Consider the following 22,205-nt stretch of genomic DNA (forward strand, 5'->3'; position numbering starts at 1 on the left):
GTGCCTATTTTTCTATAAATATAAAACTTGTATAAATATAGGTTTATAAGTATTTGTTGTAAATATTTGCTTCTGTAAATAGAGAAACCTTTTCTCTTAAAAGAAAACCTGTCTCGGAGCAGCTAGGCATGGGACGAATCGCTGCCTGAGGGACAGCACGGGCACGCTTCCTTCTCTGCCCGCTTCCTGTAACTTGGGCTCAGTGGGTGATTGCACTGAGGAGTGAAGGTTTGCCACTTGGGAGATAAACCCCATAACTCACCAAGCCCAAGGCAAAATTTTTTGTTCTTCTTTATTAAAAGGGTAGAGAATGAACAAAAGCCTGAAAGTCATACATCAGTGTTAGAGTTTTTCCATCCTGAGAATAGGCAGCCAGACCTTGAATATTTCAGGGAGACGGTGATTAATCATTTTGCACGTAACTGATTCTGGTCTGGCTGAGATGTAGTATTGGTAAAATCAGATTTACAGGGCATTGTTTCACATCCTTCCTTCCCCAGCCATAGTTAGTCTGCCCCCCTAAAACGGTGATGTCTTTTGAAGCATCCAGCTTCACTTTTCCTGTCTCAAAAGCCTTGATGACAAATTAGCTCTGCTCTGCCCCTCTGTGCAGTATTCTTCTGGAGTGATTGAACGGATGATGTAGTTGGGGAAGGGATGTCACCTGTAAGCTGGGAGTTACAATCTGCTGTAAGCACAGCAGGTGGTCATCTCCCACCAAGTGATGGGCTTTCTGAGCAAGACAGTGAGTAAAATGGCACAGAATGTCTGGGGGTGGGGTTCTCATGTCCCCCACCCTGCGAGTCAGTGCTTCTTAACATGGGTTTTCTAATCTAACTTTCATAGAGTCCAGAGTGTCCTCTGTTCCAGTTTCCCCTCAGGAAAGGTGACAGTGGTCAACATGTCCTCTGAGATCTGACCAGAAAAGGAGTTAGGTTGTCCTAAAAGCACAAATACAAAGACTTGAAGGTCTTGTTGTGGAAAGTGTGTACTTCACTGCCCTGAGAAGAAAGTGTCTTGGTTTGGCGTCTACACGGGCACCTGGATGGCAAGAGTATGAGTCTGTACCTGCCCTTATGCTGCCACGTAGCATTGCTGAATCTAGTTTTGAAAACAAGACAGCTGTATGAGTACTCGCTGTTATTTCTACAGGGACGCTCGTTTTTATCTTTGTGCTTGGCCACTGCAAGCAGATAGGAGCTCAGGTTACTGTCAGAGGGAAAGCAAGCAGGCAGACCCTCCTCTGGATGACCGTACAGCTCTCTCTCCAAGCGCTCTCCTTGCCTTGGAGTCCTGCAGCTTACCTGTTTTCCCCAGTCAGCACTGCGCTTCTGTGTTTCCTCCCAGGTCTCTTATCCCAGAGCTTTCCCATCCTCACCCTTGTCTAGTGATCTGCACCCAACTCTGATGGCTGCATTTGGGTATTCTGTATCCTGGACCATTCTCTGCTTCCACTGCATTCTGCCAGAAAAGAGTGAAATTAGAGGTGGTTTTAGACAGGCCTCTTTCCAAGGACCTATCTATAATTAAACTTCTCATGGAGAATTAGAGGTCAAAAGTCCATTGCTTGATTGTTGCTCACATTTGTGTTGGGTCAGTCACATAGCATTAAAGATGATGGTTTTAAAATTTAATTGCTTTTAATCCTATTCCCATATCGTGCTGTTTTCACATTAGCATATTATTTTCCAGTGTGTGTCCCCTGATATCCACAGTTATACATATTTGCAGTTGTCACAAATGTCTAAAAGAGGTAGAACAACGCACTTAAAACCAAAGCATTTGGGGGCCAGCCCCATGGCCAGTGGGTAAGTTTGGTGCACTCCACTCCAGTTTGATTCCTGGGCGTGGACCTATACCAGTCGTCAGCGGCCATGCTGTGGCAGCAGCCCACGTACAAAATAGAGGAAAGTTGGCACAGATGTTAGCTCAGGGCGAATCTTCCTCAAGCAAAAACAAACAACAACAAAAAAACCCTACAGCATTTGGAGTCATATCTTGGTTCATATCTGACTCCTCTACTTCCAGCTAGGTGGCCTTAGCTAATTTTTGTAACCTCTCTTTGCCCTAGTATCTTCATCTGTAAAATGGGAATAATATTACTTTCCTGGCAGGGTGTTGTGAAGATGTAGTTAAATGTGACCAAAATGCCTAAAACAATGCCTGACACATTATAACTATTCAGCTAGTGGTGGCCTTTATTTGCATTTTTATAGTCTACATTTTTTTTGGTCATATTGTAAACATTTTCCATGTTTCTGGCCTTCACAGTTATTTTAGTAGATAATCCATGTGTTAATAAAGTACAGTTTATTAAACATCTCTGTATTATTAGACTTTTAAGTTGTGTCTGTTTGCCGTTGTAGATAACACTGTTGTAAAATCTGAGCAGATAGCTTCTGCTGAGTTTTCCTAGGAGTTAGATGATTGGGTTCTGACTCCTGTGTGGCTTTACAAGTAAGTTGTAACAGTGTAAAATGTTATTACTGGTGAGGGCCTTCTCAGCATGGCCTGAACGCTCCCAGCTGTGGTTGTTCCTTTGTCTTACTGGCCACTTTGGTGGCTATAAAATGGTACCTCTTTGGACCACTGGGAGCATTGAACATGGTTCTGTGTTTTTGTTTGCTCCTTCTGTTTTCTTCTATCTGAATTGTCTGTGATAGCCTTTACTCATTTATCTTTTGGTATGTGATTTTTTTCTTGTAAATTTCAATAAAGTTTCTGTTACCACAAAGGTAATAGGTTAAAACAACAGACATTTATTATCTCACAGTTTCTGTGGGTCAGCAGTTGGGCACAGCTCAGCAGAGTCCTTTGTTTCAGACTCTCAAAAGGTTGCACTGCAGCTGCTGCCTGGGACCGCAGTCTCATCTGAGCCTCAGATGGAGAGGGATCTGCTTCCAAGCACACATGGTTATTGGCAGCATTCAGTTGCCTGCCACCTGTTGGCTGAGGTCAGCAGCTCTTGGGGCCCAGTTCACGGGCCTCCCCAACATTGCTACTTGTTTCATCACAAACAGCAAGGGAGAGCACCTCCTAACAAGACAGATGTTATAGTTTTATGTAACGTAATTGTGTACAAGCAATCACATACGTCCTGTCACCTTTGCTGTTTTCTCTTGGTCAGAAGCAAGTCCCAGTCCTGCCCACAGCCAAGGAGAGGGGATTACACAGAGGCCTGAACACCAGGAGCTCGTGATCATGGGGCCATCTTAGAGTTGTCCACCACAGTGTGTTTGTTTCTCTCTTGAATCTTGCTACCGTAGATTGGACTGAAACTGGGCACTGGCAATTCACCTAAAATTCATGCCCTTACATTCAGGGTGTCAGTAATGAAACCCTTGGAAGTAGAGATGGGATTGAGGAATGCCCAGGAGGGAAGTCACTGGTGATGCTGGAAAGAAACCCGAATTAGGCTGAGATTGTTGCTTAGTAAAGAAAAGGAACAAGATAATTTTTGGAGGGTGAAAGTGTGAAGATGGTTTTGTGACCTAGGAGTGACTCGAATAACCTGCGCAGTAGAAGTGTTTGGGAAGTCAACGGGCGTTGGGATATAAAAGTGAAGTAAAAAACATGTACAGGCTTCTCTTTCATTTGTAAAGTTCACAAGTTCTTATAACAATATAACATGATAAATAATCTTTGTGTTTCAAAGCAAGTCTCTGAGATGTGTAACTCAATTCCATATGATTCCTGTAAAGCAGCAGGGAACAGGAATGTAGAGAAGCTTCCAGATGTATAATTCACAAGTGTCAGTAAGCTCTGGGCCAAGGAGCACCATCTTTCTTTGTTTCCAAAGGGTAACGCCCTTCCCAGAATGTGCTCAGTGAGGCCCCACTGTGCTTTTTGGTGTTGATGTCTACTATGCTCCCTGCATGTTAGCATTCATTTTTACAGGGAAGAAGAATCTATGACTGCAATTTGCGGAGAACCAAAAAGTCTGACTAAATGTATACTTCTGCTCTACTATCCCCAACTCATTTGAGCCAGAAGAAAGGGAATAAAGCTGAGCCAGAGAAAGTGCGGGGTCCCCAGAAGGGCAGGAAAGGACTTTCCCTAATGCCATATTCTAACCAACCATCCACCATTTCAACCCCTTTAATACTTTTCTGCAATGAAATCATTCCTTGGTCAGCATCTCCCTGAGACAGGATCTTAGAGCATTTTGTGGATCTAGAGGCACAGATCCTTCTTGGGGAATCATAAGAATCTATCCTGAGTGCCTTCTCTGTCCAGGTACTTTGTATACCATTATCTCATTTAATTCTCAGAACAGTGTCTGCCTCCTTGTTTATAATTCTCTGCCTTCCTCCGTCATCATACTTACTCATATGCAGTTGAAACCATCTGTTTATGTGTATGTGGACCACATTTCACTCTTCTCTGTAACCTCAGAGCCTTGCCCAATGACTGGCAGTGTTGGTGCTCAGTACAAAAGCTCATGATGTGATATCCATTTTGCAGATGAAGACACTAAAGATCAGAGGAGTTAAGTAACTTATTCATTACCGTGTAGCTAATAAACTCCAGATTTGCATACAGGACTATCTTGACTTTGAAACCTGTCTCCTTGGCGAGATGGAGCATCCTTAGGGGGAAGTGGGGATGACTTCCTTTGCTATCCTTAGTGTCTGCCTTCCTGGCTTTGTAGTGACCATGTCTCTTTAGACTCTCCCACATCCAGCTGCCAACGTTGGGCTAAGTGAAGAGAAGAGGCTCAGTCATATTGGGAAAACCACAGAAATAAGTAAAAATGAAAAGGTACAGCCCAGGCACTCACACAGAGTCACACCTAAGCTGCTGAAAGCTATGGAAGTTTCTATTTGGGATGTGCCAGTGGCTTTTCATGTCGCTGGAAAATACCACATTCAGATGTTCTCATCCAACTCTTTAGGTATCATGCTAGCCAGAAGACTGTCAACATCTTGATCTTATTTCCATAGTGAGATGAATTTTGGGGTCATCAAGGGACTTATTTGTGGAAGGAATTTTTTTTCTCAATATGTTTTGGAAATTTTCCTGTCCAGCAATTGAAAAATTTTGGCACTATTGCTTCTGACCTTTGATTCTGAGGACCATTCTCCAGTTGTGAATCAGAAGCCTCTACTTTGTCTTGAAATTATCTTTCAAGAGCACCTGGGGAATCTCATTAGGTAATTAGATCTTGGTGTAGCCAGAAAGAAGTAATGGCCAGGGTGTGGTCAGAAAACACAAAGGAGAGAAAGTCGCCCCTAGAGTGCAGATAGCTGCATTTGACTAGAGTGGATTTTGTCCCCCATCTACCATGGTAATTTTATTCCACTTTATAATGCAAGCAGCAGAGAAAACTACCTCTTAAGTCTGTCACTCACTAGCCTGGCCAGTGTGCGTTATAGGAGCCTTTTGGTTGCAAACAATAGAAACTCTGCCTAGAATGGAGGTATAAGCCAGTGGGAGTCTTCATCAGCTCTCAGAACTGGGAGGCCCGTGAATGCAGGGTCCTAGGGGCTAAAACAGCCTTGTCATATCTTGTTGCCCTTGCTTCACTGTGTCTCTCTCCGTTACCACCTTGGAGGCCTCACCAAATATTGGTTCCATCTTACAACAGCCTCCCCACGTCCGTGTGTGAAATCCTGTTGAAAGGTTCTCCTGTGTTTGGCATGGTTCAGGTCACGTCTTCCTCTCTGGGCCAGTTCCTCTGGCCAGGAAGTGGGTTCTGTGGCTGGCAGCCCTTCTGGAATGAGAGTGGAAGAGAGTGATTCCCCAAAGGAAGGGATTGCTGTTATTAAACCAAACGATGCTGGGCACACAGGTCAGCCAGCACCTCTGTAAGGTCTTTCTTCAAAGTAGGCCCTCAGGAAATTTATATAACTAGCTTGGATGGAATTGACCCCAAATAATCAATTGTTAATGTATCATCTTCCCTCTTAGGTAGCTGCCTTCGTTTTGTTATTTCTCTACCCTGGTTTTGTATTTCCAATTAGTGTTATGAAGGCTTTGCAAACATTTATAAAGAAAATTGGTATAATTTTGGAGATATTTTAAGTTTCAGCTTGGTTTCTTTTCTGCCAGAGAACTGACAGAATTGACCTCCTAGGTGGGATGATTTCTTCTTTCAGCAAACATCTGTTGAGCATGCATTATGTCACAGGCAGTGTCAGGTGTGGGGGGCAGGGACAGGGTTATGAGGAAGACATGGATGCTGCCCTGAGAAGCTCCCGGTTAGGAGTCCGTCAACCTGTAAAAAGATAAATTACAGAATAATATAATTTGTGTGATTTGAAGTGGATGACAATTGCTGCTTGGTTTGTGTGGCCATTGGAACTGTCAGTGTCTGCCCAAAGAAATGTGGTTGTTGTAGTTGATATTGAACTTTTTTTCTTGTTCACAGGTAGAATGGATGACTTTTTAAAATTGTACCCAGTTGAGGTGAAATGGAAAAGGATAGCTTAAGAGGGCTGGGGACTGAGTGAAGATAGCATACTCCAGGAACCTGGCCTGGGTCAGAAGGTCACGGGAAGTTTAGCAACCAGAAGACTCTGACCACTTTTTTTTTTTTTTGAGTTATTGATAGGTTACAATCTTGTGAAATTTCAGTTGTACATTAATGTTTATCAGTCATGTTGTAGGTGCACTATTTCACCCTTTGTGCCCACCCCCCACCCCACCTTTCCCATGGTATCCACTAAACTGTTCTTAGTCCATAATTTTAAATTCCTCATATGAGTGGAGTCATACACAGATTGTCCTTCTCTCGCTGGCTTATTTCACTTAACATAATTCTCTCAAGGTCCATCCATGTTATTGCAAATGGAATGATTTTGTTCTGTTTTGCAGCTGAATAGGATTCCATTGTATATATGTACCACATCTTCTTTATCCATTCGTCTGTTGCTGGACACTTAGGTTGCTTCCACGTCTTGGCTATTGTAAACAGTGCTGCAATAAACATTGGAGTGCACAGGACTTTTGGGATTGCTGACTTCAGGCTCTTTGGATAAATACTCAGTAGTGGGATGGCTGGATTGTATGATAGTTCTATTTTTAATTTTTTGAGGAATCTCCATACTGTTTTCCATAGTGGCTGCACCAGTATGTATTCCCACCAGCAGTGTATGAGGGTTCCTTTTTCTCCACAACCTCTCCAACAATTGTTGCTATTAGTTTTAGATATTTTTGTCATTCTAACCGGTGTAAGGTGATATCTTAATGTAGTTTTGATTTGCATTTCCCTGATGACCAGCGATAATGAGCATCTTTTCATGTGCCTATTGGCCATCAGTATATCTTCTTTGGAGAAATGTCTGTTCATGTCTCCAGCCCATTTTTTGATTTGGTTGTTTGATGTTTTGTTGTTGAGTTGCGAGAGTTCTTTATATATTATGGATATTAAGCCTCTGTCAGATATATGACTTGCATATATTTTTTCCCAGTTAGTGGGTTGTTTTTTTGTTTCAATCCTGTTTTCATTTGCCTTGAAGAAGCTCTTTAATCTGATGAAGTCCCATTTGTTTATTTTTTCTATTGTTTCCCTTCTCTGAGAAGGCATGGTGTCCGAAAAGATCCTTTTAATACTGATGTCAAAGAGTGTACTGCCTACGTTTTCTTCCAGAAGCCTTATGGTTTCAGGTCTCACCTTTAGGTCTTTGATCCATTTTGAGTTTATTTTGGTGAATGGTGAAAAGTAATGGTCAATTTTCATTCTTTTACATGTGGCTTTCCAGTTTTCCCAGCACCATTTGTTGAAAAGACTTTCTTTTCTCCATTGTATGCCCTCAGCTCCTTTGTCAAAGATAAGCTGTCCATAGATGTGTGGTTTTATTTCTGGGCTTTCGATTCTGTTCCATTGATCTGTGCACCTGCTTTTGTACCAGTACCATGCTGTTTTCATTACTGTAGCTTTGTAGTATGTTTTGAAGTCAGGGATTGTGATGCCTCCCGTTTTGTTCTTTTTCCTCAGGATTGCTTTAGAAATTCGGGGTCTTTTGTTGCCCCATATGAATTTTAGGATTCTTTGTTCTAATTCTGTAAAGAATGTCATTGGGATTCTGATTGGGATGGCGTTGAATCTGTAGATTGCTTTAGGTAGAACGGACATTTTAACTATGTTTATTCTTCCAATCCATGTACATGGAATGTCTTTCCATCTCCTTATGTCGTCATCCAATTCTCTCAGAAAGGCCTGTAATTTTCATTATATAGGTCCTTCACTTCCTTAGTTAAATTTACCCCAAGGTATTTTATTCTTTTTGTTGCGATTGTGAATGGTATTGTATTCTTGAGTTCTTTTTCTGTTGGTTCATTACTGGAGTATAGAAATGCTACAGATTTATGCAAATTGATTTTATACCCTGCAACTTTGCTGTAGTTGTTGATTACTCCTAAGAGTTTTCCACTGGATTCTTTGGGGTTTTCTATATATAAGATCATGTCGTCTGCAAACAGCGAGAGTTTCACTTCTTCCCTCCCTATTTGGATTCCTTTTATTCCTTTTTCTTGCCTGATTGCTCTGGCCAGGACCTCCAGTACTATGTTAAATAAGAGTGGTGATAGAGTGCATCCTTGTCTCGTTCCTGTTTTCAGGGGGATGGCGTTCAGTTTTTGCCCATTGAGTATGATGTTGTCTATGGGCTTGTCGTATATGGCCTTTATTATGTTGAGGAGTTTCCTTCTATGCCCATTTTGTTCAGAGTTTTTATCATAAATGGCTGTTGGATCTTGTCAAATGCCTTCTCTGCATCTATTGAGATGATCATGTGGTTTTTATTCCTCAGTTTGTTGATGTGGTGTATCATGTTGATTGATTTGTGGATGTTGAACCATCCCTGTGTCCCTGGTATGAATCCCACCTGATCATAATGTATGATTCTTTTGATGAATTCTGGTTGCCAAAATTTTGTTTAGAATTTTTGCATCTATGTTCATCAGTGATATCGGCCTGTAGTTCTCTTTTTTTGTGGTGTCCTTGTCAGGTTTTGGTATCAGCGTGATGTTGGCCTCATAGAATGTGTTAGGAAGTGTTCCATCTTTCCTAATTTTTTGGAATAGCTTGAAAAGGATAGGTATTAAATCCTCTCTGAAAGTTTGGTAGAATTCCCCAGGAAAGCCATCTGGTCCTGGGGTTTTATTCTTTGGGATGTTTTTGATTGCTGTTTCAATCTCTTTCCTTGTGATTGGTCTGTTCAAATTGTCTGCCTCTTCTTGAGTGAGCTTTGGGAGATTGTAGGAGTCCAAGAATTTATCCATTTCCTCTAGGTTATCCATTCTGTTGGCATATAGTTTTTTGTAGTATTCTCTTATAATCTGTTGTATTTCTGCAGAGACTGTTGTTATTTCTCCTCGCTCATTTCTGATTTTGTTTATTTGAGCTTTCTCCCTTTTTTTCTTTGTAAGTCTGGCTAGCAGTTTGTCAATTTTATTTATCTTCTCAAAAAACCAGCTCTTTGTCTCATTGCTCCTTTCTACTGCCTTTTTCGTTTCAATAGTATTTATTTCTGCTCTGATTTTTATTATTTCTCTCCTTCTGCTGACTTTGGGCTTCATTTGCTCTTTTTTCTCTAGTTCAGTTAGGTGTGCTTTAAGCTTGCTTATTTCTGATTCTTCTTGTTTGTTAAGATGTGCCTGTATTGAGATGAATTTTCCTCTTATTACAGCTTTTGCTGTATCCCATATGAGTTGGTATGGCATGCTATCATTTTCATTTGTTTCCATGTTTTTTTAATTTCTTCTTTAATTTCTTCAATGATCCATTGCTTGTTCAGTAGTGTGTTGTTTAGTCTCCACATCTTTGTGCCTTTCTCAGCTTTTTTCTTGTAATTAATTTCTAGCCTTATAGCACTATGATCTGAGAAGATGCTTGTTATTATTTCAATTTTTTTAAATTTGTAGAGGCTTACCTTGTTTCTCAACATATGGTCTATCCTAGAGAATGTTCCATGTGCACTTGAGAAGAATGTGTATTCAGCTCCTTCAGGGTGAAGTGATCTATATATGTCTATTAAGTCTAATTGTTTTAGTTTTTCATTCAGCTCCACTATTTCCTTGTTGATTTTCTGTCTGGATGATCTGTCCATTGATGTGAGTGAGGCGTTGAGGTCCCCTACTATTATTGTGTTGTTTTTAACATCTTCCTTTAGGTCTGTTAATAGTTGCTTTATGAATCTTGATGCTCCTGTGTTGGGTGCATAGATATTTATAAGCATTATTTCTTCTTGATGAAGTGTCCCTTTGATCATTATATATTGTCCCTCTGTGTCTCTCTTTACCTGTCTTATTTTGAAATCCACTTGGTCTGATATGAGAATTGCAACACCTGCCCTTTTTTCCTTTCTATTTGCTTGAAGTATTGTCCTCCACCCCTTCACACTGAGTCTGTGTTTGTCCTTGGGGCTGAGGTGTGTTTCCTGGAGGCAACAAATTGTTGGATGGTGTTCTTTAATCCATTTTGCCACTCTGTGTCTTTTTATTGGAGAGTTCAATCCATTCACATTGAGAGTGATTATTGATGCATGCAGTCTTAGTGCTGTTAATCTGTCGCTCATTATCTTGTTTTCCTGCATTTCTTTTCCTGTTTGCTTTAGACTACCCATTTAATACTGCAATTTCTTATGCTGGGTTTCTTAGATTTTTCCTTATTTATGATTTGTGACTCTGTTCTGTACTTTATTTTAGTGTCTACCTTGAAGTTTGCATTTAGAATCTCGTGTATAATATAGTCTATTCTCTGGTGGTCTCTTACCTACTTGACCAATACTGATTTAGACCCTTTGCTCTTCCCCTCCTAAATAATTATTTTCATTTTTTTATTCCAAATCATCTTATTAATTGGTAGTTAGAGTTCTAAGATCGTCCTTGTTTTGGTAGTTTCCTTACCTTTACCCTAATGCTATAATTGAACATTTGCTATCCTGTTCTGGTTCTATCCGTCGGTCTCCCTAGTCTGTGGCTTGTGTCCCCTTTCTCCCTTTTTTCTTTTTTCAGGTATGAGAGGCTTCTTGAGGATTTCTTGTATTGGAGGTCTTTTAGTTACAAATTCCCTTAACTTTTGTTTGTCTGGAAAAGATTTAATTTCTCCCTCATATCCGAAGGAAATTCTTGCTGGATAGAGTATTCTTGGCTGAAGATTTTTATCCTTTAAAGCTTTGAATATGTCACTCCATTCTCTCCTAGCTTGTAGGGTTTCTGTAGAGAAATCCGCTGACAGTCTGATAGGGGCTCCTTTATAGGTTATTCTCTTTTTTTTCCTTACTTCCCTGAGTATTCTTTCCTTATCATTCCTTTTTGCCAACTTTACTACTATGTGCCTTGGGGTAGCTCTTTGTACACTGACAAATCTAGGAGATCTAAAACCCTCCTCTACACACATTTCTCTGTTGATCCCTAGATTTGGGAAGTTCTCTTCAATAATTTCGTTAAGCACACTTTCTGCTCCATTTTCCTTTTCCACATTCTCGGGAATTCCTATGATCCTTATGTTCTTACTCTTCATTGAATCCATTATCTCTTGGATATTTTCCTCATATTTTTTAATTCTTACTTCTCTTTCTTCCTCTGTCTGGCGCCATTCAGCCTGTCTATCTTCGATTATGCTAATTTTCTCCTCTATGTTGTCTACACAGGCATTCAGGTAATCCATATTCTGTTTTATCTAGTCCATTGTGTTTTTTATCTCAAGTAATTCTGTTTGATTCTTCTTTATGATTTCAATCTCTTTTGTGAAGTAACTCCAGAACTTGGCTTGTTTCTCTATCTTTCTCTCTACCTCATTGAGTTTTTTGATTATAGCTGCTCTGAACTCATTATCACTTAGTTTACCTAATTCCAAGTCCTCAGGACTTAATTCTCTGTTGTTATTGTTTTCCTTCTGGTCTGGGGCTTTTATAAATTGCTGGATGGTAGAGGAGCAGTTTTTTCGCATGGTGGTAGAATTCAGTTGCAGTTACAGCCTGTCGCCAGTAGATGGGGGTCGAGAGACGTGTGTTATGAGCTCTCCGCCTTGGGGCAAGATGGCTGCGCCCACTGGCTTTGCAGGGAGAGAGGGGCTGTTACTCACACGTGCCGGTCTGGGTTCAGATCAGTTCTGTTCTCTGGTCTCCCAAGGCTCTTGATTTATGGGGTCCCCAGGACGGAAGTTTTCCCCCCATCAGCGGGTCTCCACTGAATCAGCGGCAGGAGTCCTGGATGATCCCCCGGTCGCACGGCCCCTTCCCCACTCCTTCCTGACATGCCCCGAAGAGATCGCAGACTCTAGGGGAGGGAGCGATGTTCTCTCCTACCGTTCCAGCACCTCCGAGGCTGTCAGCAAGGTTTATGATCTCCGCCTTCTTGGTATTGTAGGTCTCTAACGAGCTGGCATTATGTTTATTCTCTGAAATTCAGTTCTTCCAATCTTTTGTTGTACTTTGGAGGGGAGAGAATTCCAGGTCAGCTCACCCCGCCATTTTGCTCTGCCCCTCCTCTGACCGCTTTGTTAGAGAATCAGGTCTGATCTAAAACCAATGTGATTTCTAATAAGCTTAGCTGTGAATGTTTCTAATCCTGGCATCCAGCCCAAAACACCAGAAAACATTTTATCATTTTCCAGCAGCATTGGCCTGTGGAGTTGGGGAGGAAGTGTGGTACAAGGGAATAGTTTCCCTCTTGCGAACCTCTTTCTGTGGCCACAGATAGAAAAGCCCAGGTTGGGATGAGGAAAAGTGAGTGCGTGGGTAGATTTTTATACCCCTTCCTTCTAGACTTTGTTTCTTCACATCAAGTCACAGGTGTTAGATAAGTCATGCCCTAAATCTGTAAACTTCTGGAGGGCCAAGATTTCATCTTTCAGCTCTGTATCCCTGTTGCCAAGTGTAGAATAAATACTCCATAGAGGCTGGTGGATGACTGGAAGGCTCTGTGCAGGCTCACCCAATAATCCTGGAGGGTGACCTCTCTTCCGAAGACAGGCTCTTCTGTGAGGTTGTGTGGATCAACTCATTGCTGTCTTCTTCTAGCACGACTAACAATGCACTATTTCATTTGTCTCTGCCTGTCTCCAGGACCAGAATGTCTGCTGTAAACGAGGGCTGGGATCGTTGTCTACCCCCAGGGCCTAACACAATGGGTTTTCATAAACCTTGTGGAGGAAAGGAGGGGAGGGAGAAGAAGGAACAAGAAGAGCTTTGAAAACTCTCTCTTCCTCTGTGGCACAGTTTAGGCTTGGGGAGATGTGGAGGATGCAACACCTTTATTTGTGAATGAGCTGGGTTTCCCCGACTAGACTGTGAGGGTCCAGGGGGAAGGTCTGTGTCTTTTCCCCTTCCCCAGCGCTGCTCACTGTGCCCCATACCTGACAGGCTCTAAGTAAAGGTTTGTTGAAGTAAACAAAGAGAGGTGGGGAAAGGGATTTAAAACTGAATCAGAATTTAGATCTTAAGGAATCCTGTAAACCTGAAGAGAATAATGCTCAATATGTTTGTGTTTCCAAACTGCTCCAAGATTTCCTAAATTCTTAGTGACTGAGTTATGCAATACAATAACTAAGAGCAGAGAGAATGGTATTAACTACTGAGTTGTCAACCTGGTAGGATTGTCTCAAGCCACATAGCACAAGCTATACCTTCTAGGGTCTTTATCAATTTGGATAAAGACATAGGAATTAGCTTTGCCAGATTTGAACATCATTTAAAGCTAGAAAAGAAAAGGTGGCTAGTACATTGAAGAATAGAATTAACGTTCAAAAACATGTTAGATTGAAATTACAAGACCAAACAAATAAATTCATTTTTTAGAGAAGGTAAATGTGAACTATTTTGTTTAATTTCAGAAAAATCAGTCATACCAATTCAGGATTGGTGAGGATGCCATCTCACCTGAGAGCAGTTCATGGGGAGTAAAAGTGGGATGTTTTGGATTTTGTTCATGCCTCGTAAGCGTTAATTGCATTCTGAGCAGGGATCCTGTATTGCTCACCTTAGGACCCAGAGCTGTGCCTTAGACTCAGCAGGTTACGTGAATATGGGTCTTTGAAATTCATGGGTCTCGAAGCGATGATCCTGCTCTATCTGCAGCCCTCAGACTCCATCCGGAGTACTTAACCTAGATCCTAAGTGATTTTTTTTATGTCCAGAGGATAGCAGCCACGATGGTAAAGGGACCGACATCTTGTTAGAGAAAAGACAGACGAAAGAGCTGTGGATGCTTCTGTAAGATAAGTTGGACTGTTATGTGGAAGAGTGATTACCCTTAGTCTCTGTTGCTGCAGGGAGGAATGGTGTATAAGCATGTGAGTCTTCTCAGGTCTGGTTCTGCTGTCTGTTTCTGCTGGCTTTTGCTCACGATACTTTGACTTCATCTGTGATTTTGACTTTTGACTGTGAGTTCATATTCCTTGGAAATTAATAGAGAAATTCTTTGAGGCCAAGAGTTAAAGCTCTGTTCTTCTAGAGAGGATTTGCTTTTGCTTCTGGCAAGCACTTGGGCACACCCCGGCTCACTTGGGGATCATGTATTGGTCCCAATCATTGATTGGGAGAGCCTCAGAAGTACTGAGCTCCAGTCAATGGAATCGGCCCACTCATCATTTATATAACACTGAGATGGGAAAGTTCTTTCTGATTCTACTCTTTTACTAGACAGGTGACTCAAAGAGCCATAGAAACAGAGAGAAAATACTTGCAGTGCACATAAAGAATCTTGACGTCTCCATACAAACTTAGTATTATATCTCCGTTATGACAGTATATGTTCTAAGCACACATGGGCTTTCAAAATCCTTTCTCTTATTGCCAGGGAGCAATTCTCATTGCTCTGCAGAGTCCCTTAAATTTGCATCTGCAATGTATTAATGTACACTAATATCAGGATATTAAGTGCCGTTTCGGTATTTGACATTTCTCCAGCCCAGTTAAAATGAGTAATATGCACAAGAACAGGCCCAAAGTACATATAAATTTGTGAGTTCCTCCATTTGCCTTTGAGTTTAAGAGATGGTGCTATGCAAACTGCTTTGTTTAATGGGAAGTTATTTTTATACAGATAACATCGTTCATTCCAGCACGGAACTGAAGAGATCCGTAACCTAGTTGACAGAAAGCCAACTGCTCCATTTTCAAACATCCCTTTTATTAGGGAACCTAAAGTTTTCATTTCTTTCACATGTCACCCTTAAAGCTAAAAGAACTAGACTGATGAAGGCAGAAACAGGTTTTTAAAGCACTTTGGCTCAAGTGACATTATGTTCACTGACAGTCACAGTGGGAAGAAAACTGCAGACGACCAAGTCCATTGTGCACAGAGTCTTGACTTGGCGGGTTCAGGGACCGTCTACGTAGTGTGTGAATTTAGGTTGTTAACTACATGAAGGCCAATCTGTTGTTACAAAATCTCATTGCAGATCTGTTTCCTCCTACACCTGTGTCAAGGTTTATGCAAAGCAGTTGTTGAATTCTAAAACTCAAAGCTTGAAATCACCTAGCTTGGGCAAATACTCAAGAAAAAAGCCAACTTCAGTGGATACACATACCTTCCTGGATTTCCACTTTTGCTGACTTTTTGGCCTTCCAGGATTTCTTACATTCTTGCTAGCTCACAGATCTTTTAAAAGATTATAAAAAAATATTTTATATTTCCTGTTTACTTGTTTTCAGTGTGAGTGTTCATCACGGTGCCAGAAACCGACATCTGTTCAGTAGAGAGAACTTCTGGCACCATCATGAGATAGGAATCTATTATTGACAGCCTAGTGACCATATTTTGGTGGGGGAGGGGGCTGATATAGGAGAGATTCCTGTATTAGGAAGAAGGTTGGGATGTAGATAACCTTTGGGGCTCTTTCATTACGAAAGTGTACAGTTTTAGCTAAAGTAATCACTTTCTGTTTGTCTTAGGAATTTACTGTTTTGAACCAGATTAATATTCTTGAATGACATTTAAATTTGGTTCCCCGAGGAATAAAAGTTGTGAGTGTCTGTCAACTATTAGAAAATATTGAATCTGCACTATACGTCATCTTAATCCACACTGTGGGTTTGAAAGCACGTTCTTAATCTGAAATTGTTGAACAAAATTAGATTGGCACTTTAGCCCTTGCTCCAGTGTAAACAAAAGTGGAATATTTGTAGATGCTTGGCATTCCTGGAGAGACGCTGCACTCTTCAAGTAGAAATCGGTTAAGATGCCCCAAGGATTTAAATTTTTTCTGTCAAGGATTTACTGCTCCAAAGCCCCCTCTCCTACTGTCCATCTGTCCAACTTTGTCTCCTCCTTCAGAATCCAACTTGGTCATCTTCAGTTTTCTTCCCACTGTGACTGTCAGTGAACAGAATGTCACTTGAGCCAAAGTGCTTTAAAAACCTGTTTCTGCCTTCATCAGTCTAGTTCTTTTAGCTTTAAGGGTGACGTGAAAGAAATGAAAACTTTAGGTTGCTTAATAAAAGGGATGTTTGAAAAATGGAGCAGTTAGCTTTCTGTCAACTAGGTTACAGATCTCTTCAGTTCCGTGCTGGAATGAACGATGTTATCTGTATAAAAATAACTTCCCATTAAACAAAGCAGTTTGCATAGCACCATCTCTTAAACTCAAAGGCAAATGGAGGAACTCACAAATTTATATGTACTTTGGGCCTGTTCTTGTGCATATCACTCATTTTAATTGGGCTGGAGAAATGTCAAATACGGAAACGGCACTTAATATCCTAATATTAGTGTACATTAATACATTGCAGATGCAAATTTAAGGGACTCTGCAGAGCAATGAGAATTGCTCCCTAGCAATAAGAGAAAGGATTTTGAAAGCCCATGTGTGCTTAGAAAATATACTGTCATAACAGAGATATAACAGTAAGTTTGTATGGCGACTTCAAGATTCTTTATGTGCACTGCAAGTATTTTCTCTCTGTTTCTATGGCTCTTTGAGTCACCTGTCTAGTAAAAGAGTAGAATCAGAAAGAACTTTCCCATCTCAGTGTTATATAAATGATGAGTGGGCCGACTCCATTGACTGGAGCTCAGTACTTCTGAGGCTCTCCCAATCAATGATTGGGACCAATACATGATCCCCAAGTGAGCCAGACCCCTGAGATTAAAGTAGAGTTCTCAAAATTTTTAGTTTCAGGACCCTTTAAGAACTCTTGGAAATTACTGAGGTCCCAACAGCTTACATAGTAATTCATTTACAGATAACAGTAATAAATGCATTACATATTAACATCAAAGCAATGATATCACATGTCATGTAATTTCTGGAAAATTTCACTGTATAATCATGAGAGAACGCAAGTGAAAAAAAAAATGACATCTTAGTATTATCATGAAAAAGCTTTTGTCCTTGAGGACTCCCTGAAAGAGCCTTGAGGGACTATGTAGCTAAAAATTTAAATCTAGCTAGAGAGAAAGTTGGAGAAAGAGAGAGAGAGAAAGAAAGAGATAGCCAGCCAACCTGGAAATTTTCTTTCCAGATTTCAAGATAGCTACTGGTGTTCCTACAAGAAGGGTTCTTGGAAGTGAAGTCAGAATTCATAGTTTTAAAACAAAACTGTGTGTGTGCCAGGTCCAGTGACAAGAGGGGTCTGGAAGCTGGGTAGGAAGTGCAGTTTTCATTCTCTTGGGACCTTGGCTATAGAAGCAGTTAATCATCAGGAAAACCTGCCGAGAGTTGGAGACATGATCCACCTCATGCCAGAGGTGCAGAACAGCACTGAATGAGAGTGTGCTCACCCCTGCAGACTGAAGGACAGCTGTGGGTGAGCGAGACACCGATGCCCTGGAGCCTGCCTGCCCACAACTTGGTCTCGTCCAAAGCCAGACATGCAGCTGGAGGAGGTCAGGGTACCGAAGATAATCCCGACATCAGACATAGAGACACACCCTGCAGGGTAGTTCCATTGAACGGGGAATTAATTCTTTTTCAGATATCAAAAAATCATGGCATAGAAGGCTTATGTAATTCTGCTAGTGAAGTAGCATGCTCTGAGGATAAGCCCGTGGCATTTTGGAAATCAGCATCAAGAAATCCAAGCTGGATGTGAAAACCCAAATCTGAAATTAACTGTAAGAAAAAAGCTATTGAATATATGCAGATAAAAGTGGCCAAATTAATCACATAGTTCAGGGTGATGCAGTCAAAGTAGAGGAGATATAATTAGTTAATTATAATTCTGTTTCTGACAAGTGATTTGGAAATTGGGAGGGGGTGCTGGTTCCTCTTTCCTCTTTCTTTATACTCTCAAATATTTTCAGAAGCAATTCTCCCTACCTAGACTATAAGTTGTGAATATCTTGATGTGACCAAAATTAATTGCATGTTTGAAAGTTAACTCCAATTCCCAGAAATCCAGATAAACTGGAGCATGTTCATTGACGTTTTCCAAAATCCCGGGTTTCAAGGCTAGATATGCTGTAATACCAAATGCTTAGTTTTTATGGCCTGTCAACCCTCAAGATAGAAGATGATGTTCCTTACTCCTTTCTGCAGCCGTTTTCTGCTGGTTGTTGCCCACCTCCGGAGTTGTTAAGCAGCAGAAAACTCATCATCCGTTAATAATGCTGCTGAATTATTCAGAGAAATCGTTAACCAAAATAAACGGTGCTTATATCATCCAATTTCTCCTCCTCCTCACTTTTCTATCGCTTTTCCCTGTGGGTAAATATACTAGATTTTCAAGCCTGTGATCGCTGTTAAGACGTGCAGGGAAAATCAAATCCCCAGATAGTTTTTTTTCACTTGGGTTTAGGGTTAATGATTGGAATTAGGATATTTCCAGTAAAAGGGAAATGTGGTTGAAATGAGTATTTGTTTATTAAAGCTGTCTTTGATCATCCCAGAAGTATTTTGAGAATACCTGTTGCAACAGGGTCGACTTTCTTGTTTCCTTTTCCTGGGGCTTCTCACTAGGGTCTTGAGACAAGTGTTTGCAGGCATTTCTATACTGCGTGGTTTCTCAGTGATGTTGTTATATCACCTCGTCACCCACCCGTAAACCTCTCCCTTACTCACTTTCAGTCCTGACAGTCTCCACGTCCTGTCCAACCCTTCTTCTCCATCCTCTCCTCTCTTCCACAATCTCAGGAATTTCCTGCTGGTCTCCCTCAGCAGCTTTCATCTGTCTCAGATCCATCCTCTGTGAACGCCAGAAGAATAGAAATAAGAAATGGTTAAAAGAGAGTGGGCCCATGGATAGGGAGAATAAATGGGGAGGCTGTTGTTTTTCATTGTATGCACTTCTGAGTGTTTTAAACTTTTTAACCATATACTTATAATACTTGGATGAAAGTGAGCAACTCATCATTCTTGATAACTCCAGAATGGTCTTACGAAGAGATTAACATGACCATGTTATTCCTTTATTTAAAACCCTTTGATGGTGCCCTGTTGCCTGTGTGATATCAACATAACCACAGTTATATATCCCTCTGCTTCTTCACATGCTGTTCCCTCTGCCAGGAATGCAGATTCTGTTGATAGGGATTTTGATCATTTTGTCAGAATCTCTTTCTCTGGACTGGGCTTTGCACAGGACCCTGTGGCTGCACTGGCCTGGTTGTGACTGGCTGCCCAGGCTGAGCAGGAATGGATGGGTCTTACATGAACTCAGGTGGACTAATTAAATCCTTTGGGTTTGCCCTCCCTGTTTCCCACAGCAGTCTGAGCTATCAGCTGAAGAAAGTCCGGAAAAATTAGGAACCTCGCAGCTACATCGTCGGAAAGTCATTTCCTTAAACAAGCAGATTCTGCAGAAGACCAAACATCTGGAAGAGGTTCGTGTTTTCTTTTTATAATTTTCATTCAGGTAAAATCAAACCATTATTCAAGAAGGGAGAAATTGAGGAAAGAGTTAAGATCTTCGTGGGAGAATGGTTAAAGGAGGTTCTGGAAGAGGGGTTTGTAAAGAAAGTGTTGTTGGAATATATGTACACCAGTTTGTTTACATTTTTCCCGTGGCTGCTTTCAAGCTCCGGTGGCCAAGTCGAGTAGATGCAGCAGAGACCCTGTGGCGCACAAAGCCTAAAGTGTTTATTTACTACCTGGCCCTTTACAGGAAAAGTTTTCCAAACTCTGTTCTAGAAGAAGATCGCAGGGCAGAAATCCTCTTATCTACCAATTGCATAAACAGGGTAAAAGTTCTCATTGCGCAGAGAGCTCCCTTTCAGAAGGGAGAAACCAGGGCCCACCTGCTTCCCTCCTGTGTCACTTCTGCTCTCTGCTCGAGGTGGCTTCTTGGTAGGCCTTGATGGAAATGTCACCATTCATCATTCAGGAAGACCGGTAGTTAGAAGCATGACCTGGGAGCAATGGTTTCTGAAGGTGACATAATTCTCGATAGGTTTCCTGGAGGTTCAAGGATGGGGCAAGTTATTTCGAAATAATCATGGAGACAGAGGATAAAATTTCTCATTGTTAATTTGTATGTAGGTTACAACCAAAGAGTCTGATGGTGGTTTTCTGCCACGTCCCCTTTTCAAAAGTAGAAACGTACAAACCCTTTGAGCTTTTAATGGAATGTTTTTAGATTTCTGAATTCAAAGTCAAATTTCATAGATAGCACAAAGATATACCTTTTTAGTAAGGAAAAGGGAAGTGACACTTTTAGACGTAAGTTTACAGTCATGTAACTCTGAACAGTAAGAGTAATTCATTTTCCTTCTCTTTGTGTTGAAGCTTGGAGTCCTTTCTTCTGTCTGCCATTGTTTGCCAACCAGTCATATTCAGTGCTAGAATACCAAGTGCTGGCATGCAGTCTGTATTCTGAATGGGCAAATTAGTTCACTGAACTGATTGTGGCCATACAGAAAAGTCAGGCCCGAATTTGAATCCTGGCTTTATCAGCTATCAGCTGTGAAACTCTAGCCAAGTAACTTAACCTGCCCTGAGTCTTTATTTCCTCATCTGTAAAATAAGAATAATATTTTCTTCCATTGAATGTAAGGATTACGTGATAGGATTTATGCAGAAGACCTCGGATATCACCTGACGTGTAGTCGGTGCTAATTATGTGAGATCTTTTCCTTCACTTGTTGGCAACCCTTCTAAAGTTCCCACATTTGCTCAGTTTATTTGCTCATCTTTCTGAGCTCCTTTTGTCTCATCTTGAAATGGGGATAACACCCATATCTGTATTGTTGTAAGGATCAAATGAGAGCAGGTATCTTTTATCTTTCTCTTGCAGCTGCAGGCAAATCATACCAACCTACAGAGCAGACACGATGAAATGAAGAAAACGCTGACAGGGGTGAGCCGATTCTCCTTCCTCCGTGGGCCTTGTTGAGAATGGTTTCTGACCTGCAGTGCTAATGGGACGCCGTGTGTCATCAGTCTGTGTCGAGGAGTCGTGATCCCCTTCTCAGGGCTCAGGTCCATCTGGGAACATGGACAGTCACATGGCAGTGCATGAGCCGTGCCATCAGTGTATCCATGCCACCATGGATCTTGGTGGGAGAGATGCCTGTGGGCTGCAAGTCAGGAAAGGCTCCCGGCAAGGGCGGGCCTGATAGGCAGGGGGCGGGCCGCACAGAAGAACAGGCTGGGTCACTCATAGTCAATGGCCCTGCTCTACAAGCCACAGGTTGTAGAATAGCTTCAAAACACCGAATTCCTTGAGAGTGAGAAGGTTTCTTTTTGTAAAATGAGGGAACTACAGAGGGCTATAATTTGTTGTTCACAATTGCCAGTTACATCCTGGCCAGAATGGGGGCGGGGTCTGAGGAGAGGAGGAGGGTATGGGCGTATTTTGAACTGTGTGATCCGTCTTCTAATCCTGGTTGTGAGTGTGCCATCTCACATCAGCGTCAGAGTGTTGCTTACCTCCCGCTTCTGATTGCCTAGGAAGCCAGGTGAGGAAGACAGTCGCTTATGATGCCAGCTCTGTCATGAAGGGAGTTTAGATAGTCCTGTCCTTTGTGTTTCCACAGAAAGCTGTCATCACCTGCATCTGAAAAGCTGTCCTCTTTGTGATTTTAGTGCTCGGGCTATAGCTGTACTCTGCAAGGGCTTCACTGTGAAGGCCCCACTGAGTACTTTCTGGACCACGTGGAAGACATCTCTGAAACCAAGGCAGTCCCTATTGTCTTTTAAGTTTCACGTGAAATTTGCCCATTTAAAATTCTCATTTCTATGACACTATAACAGCACTTAGCCACTGCCTTGCTATAAATCTGACAAAGCTTTTTAGTTCTGACTGGTCTAGTCTCTTCAATTATTGCCAGAATCTTTGAAAAGGGCAGGCACAAGAATGACAAGAAGTTTTTTCATTCTT

At 41.5% G+C, this 22,205-nt stretch overlaps 1 protein-coding gene across 1 annotated transcript in view; it reads left to right on the forward strand.

Moving 5' to 3' along the window:
• Positions 1 to 22,205, forward strand: part of LOC139045100 (coiled-coil domain-containing protein 93-like) — a 74,316-nt gene that overhangs the window by 25,647 nt on the left and 26,464 nt on the right. The window contains exons 6-7 of the mRNA XM_070507558.1: positions 19,594 to 19,710; positions 21,120 to 21,182. Of these exons, the coding sequence (XP_070363659.1) occupies positions 19,594 to 19,710; positions 21,120 to 21,182 (180 nt within the window). The remainder of the gene's footprint in view (positions 1 to 19,593; positions 19,711 to 21,119; positions 21,183 to 22,205) is intronic.

The sequence above is a fragment of the Equus asinus genome, chromosome 4 (assembly GCF_041296235.1).
Source record: "Equus asinus isolate D_3611 breed Donkey chromosome 4, EquAss-T2T_v2, whole genome shotgun sequence".
Lineage (NCBI taxonomy): Eukaryota > Metazoa > Chordata > Mammalia > Perissodactyla > Equidae > Equus > Equus asinus.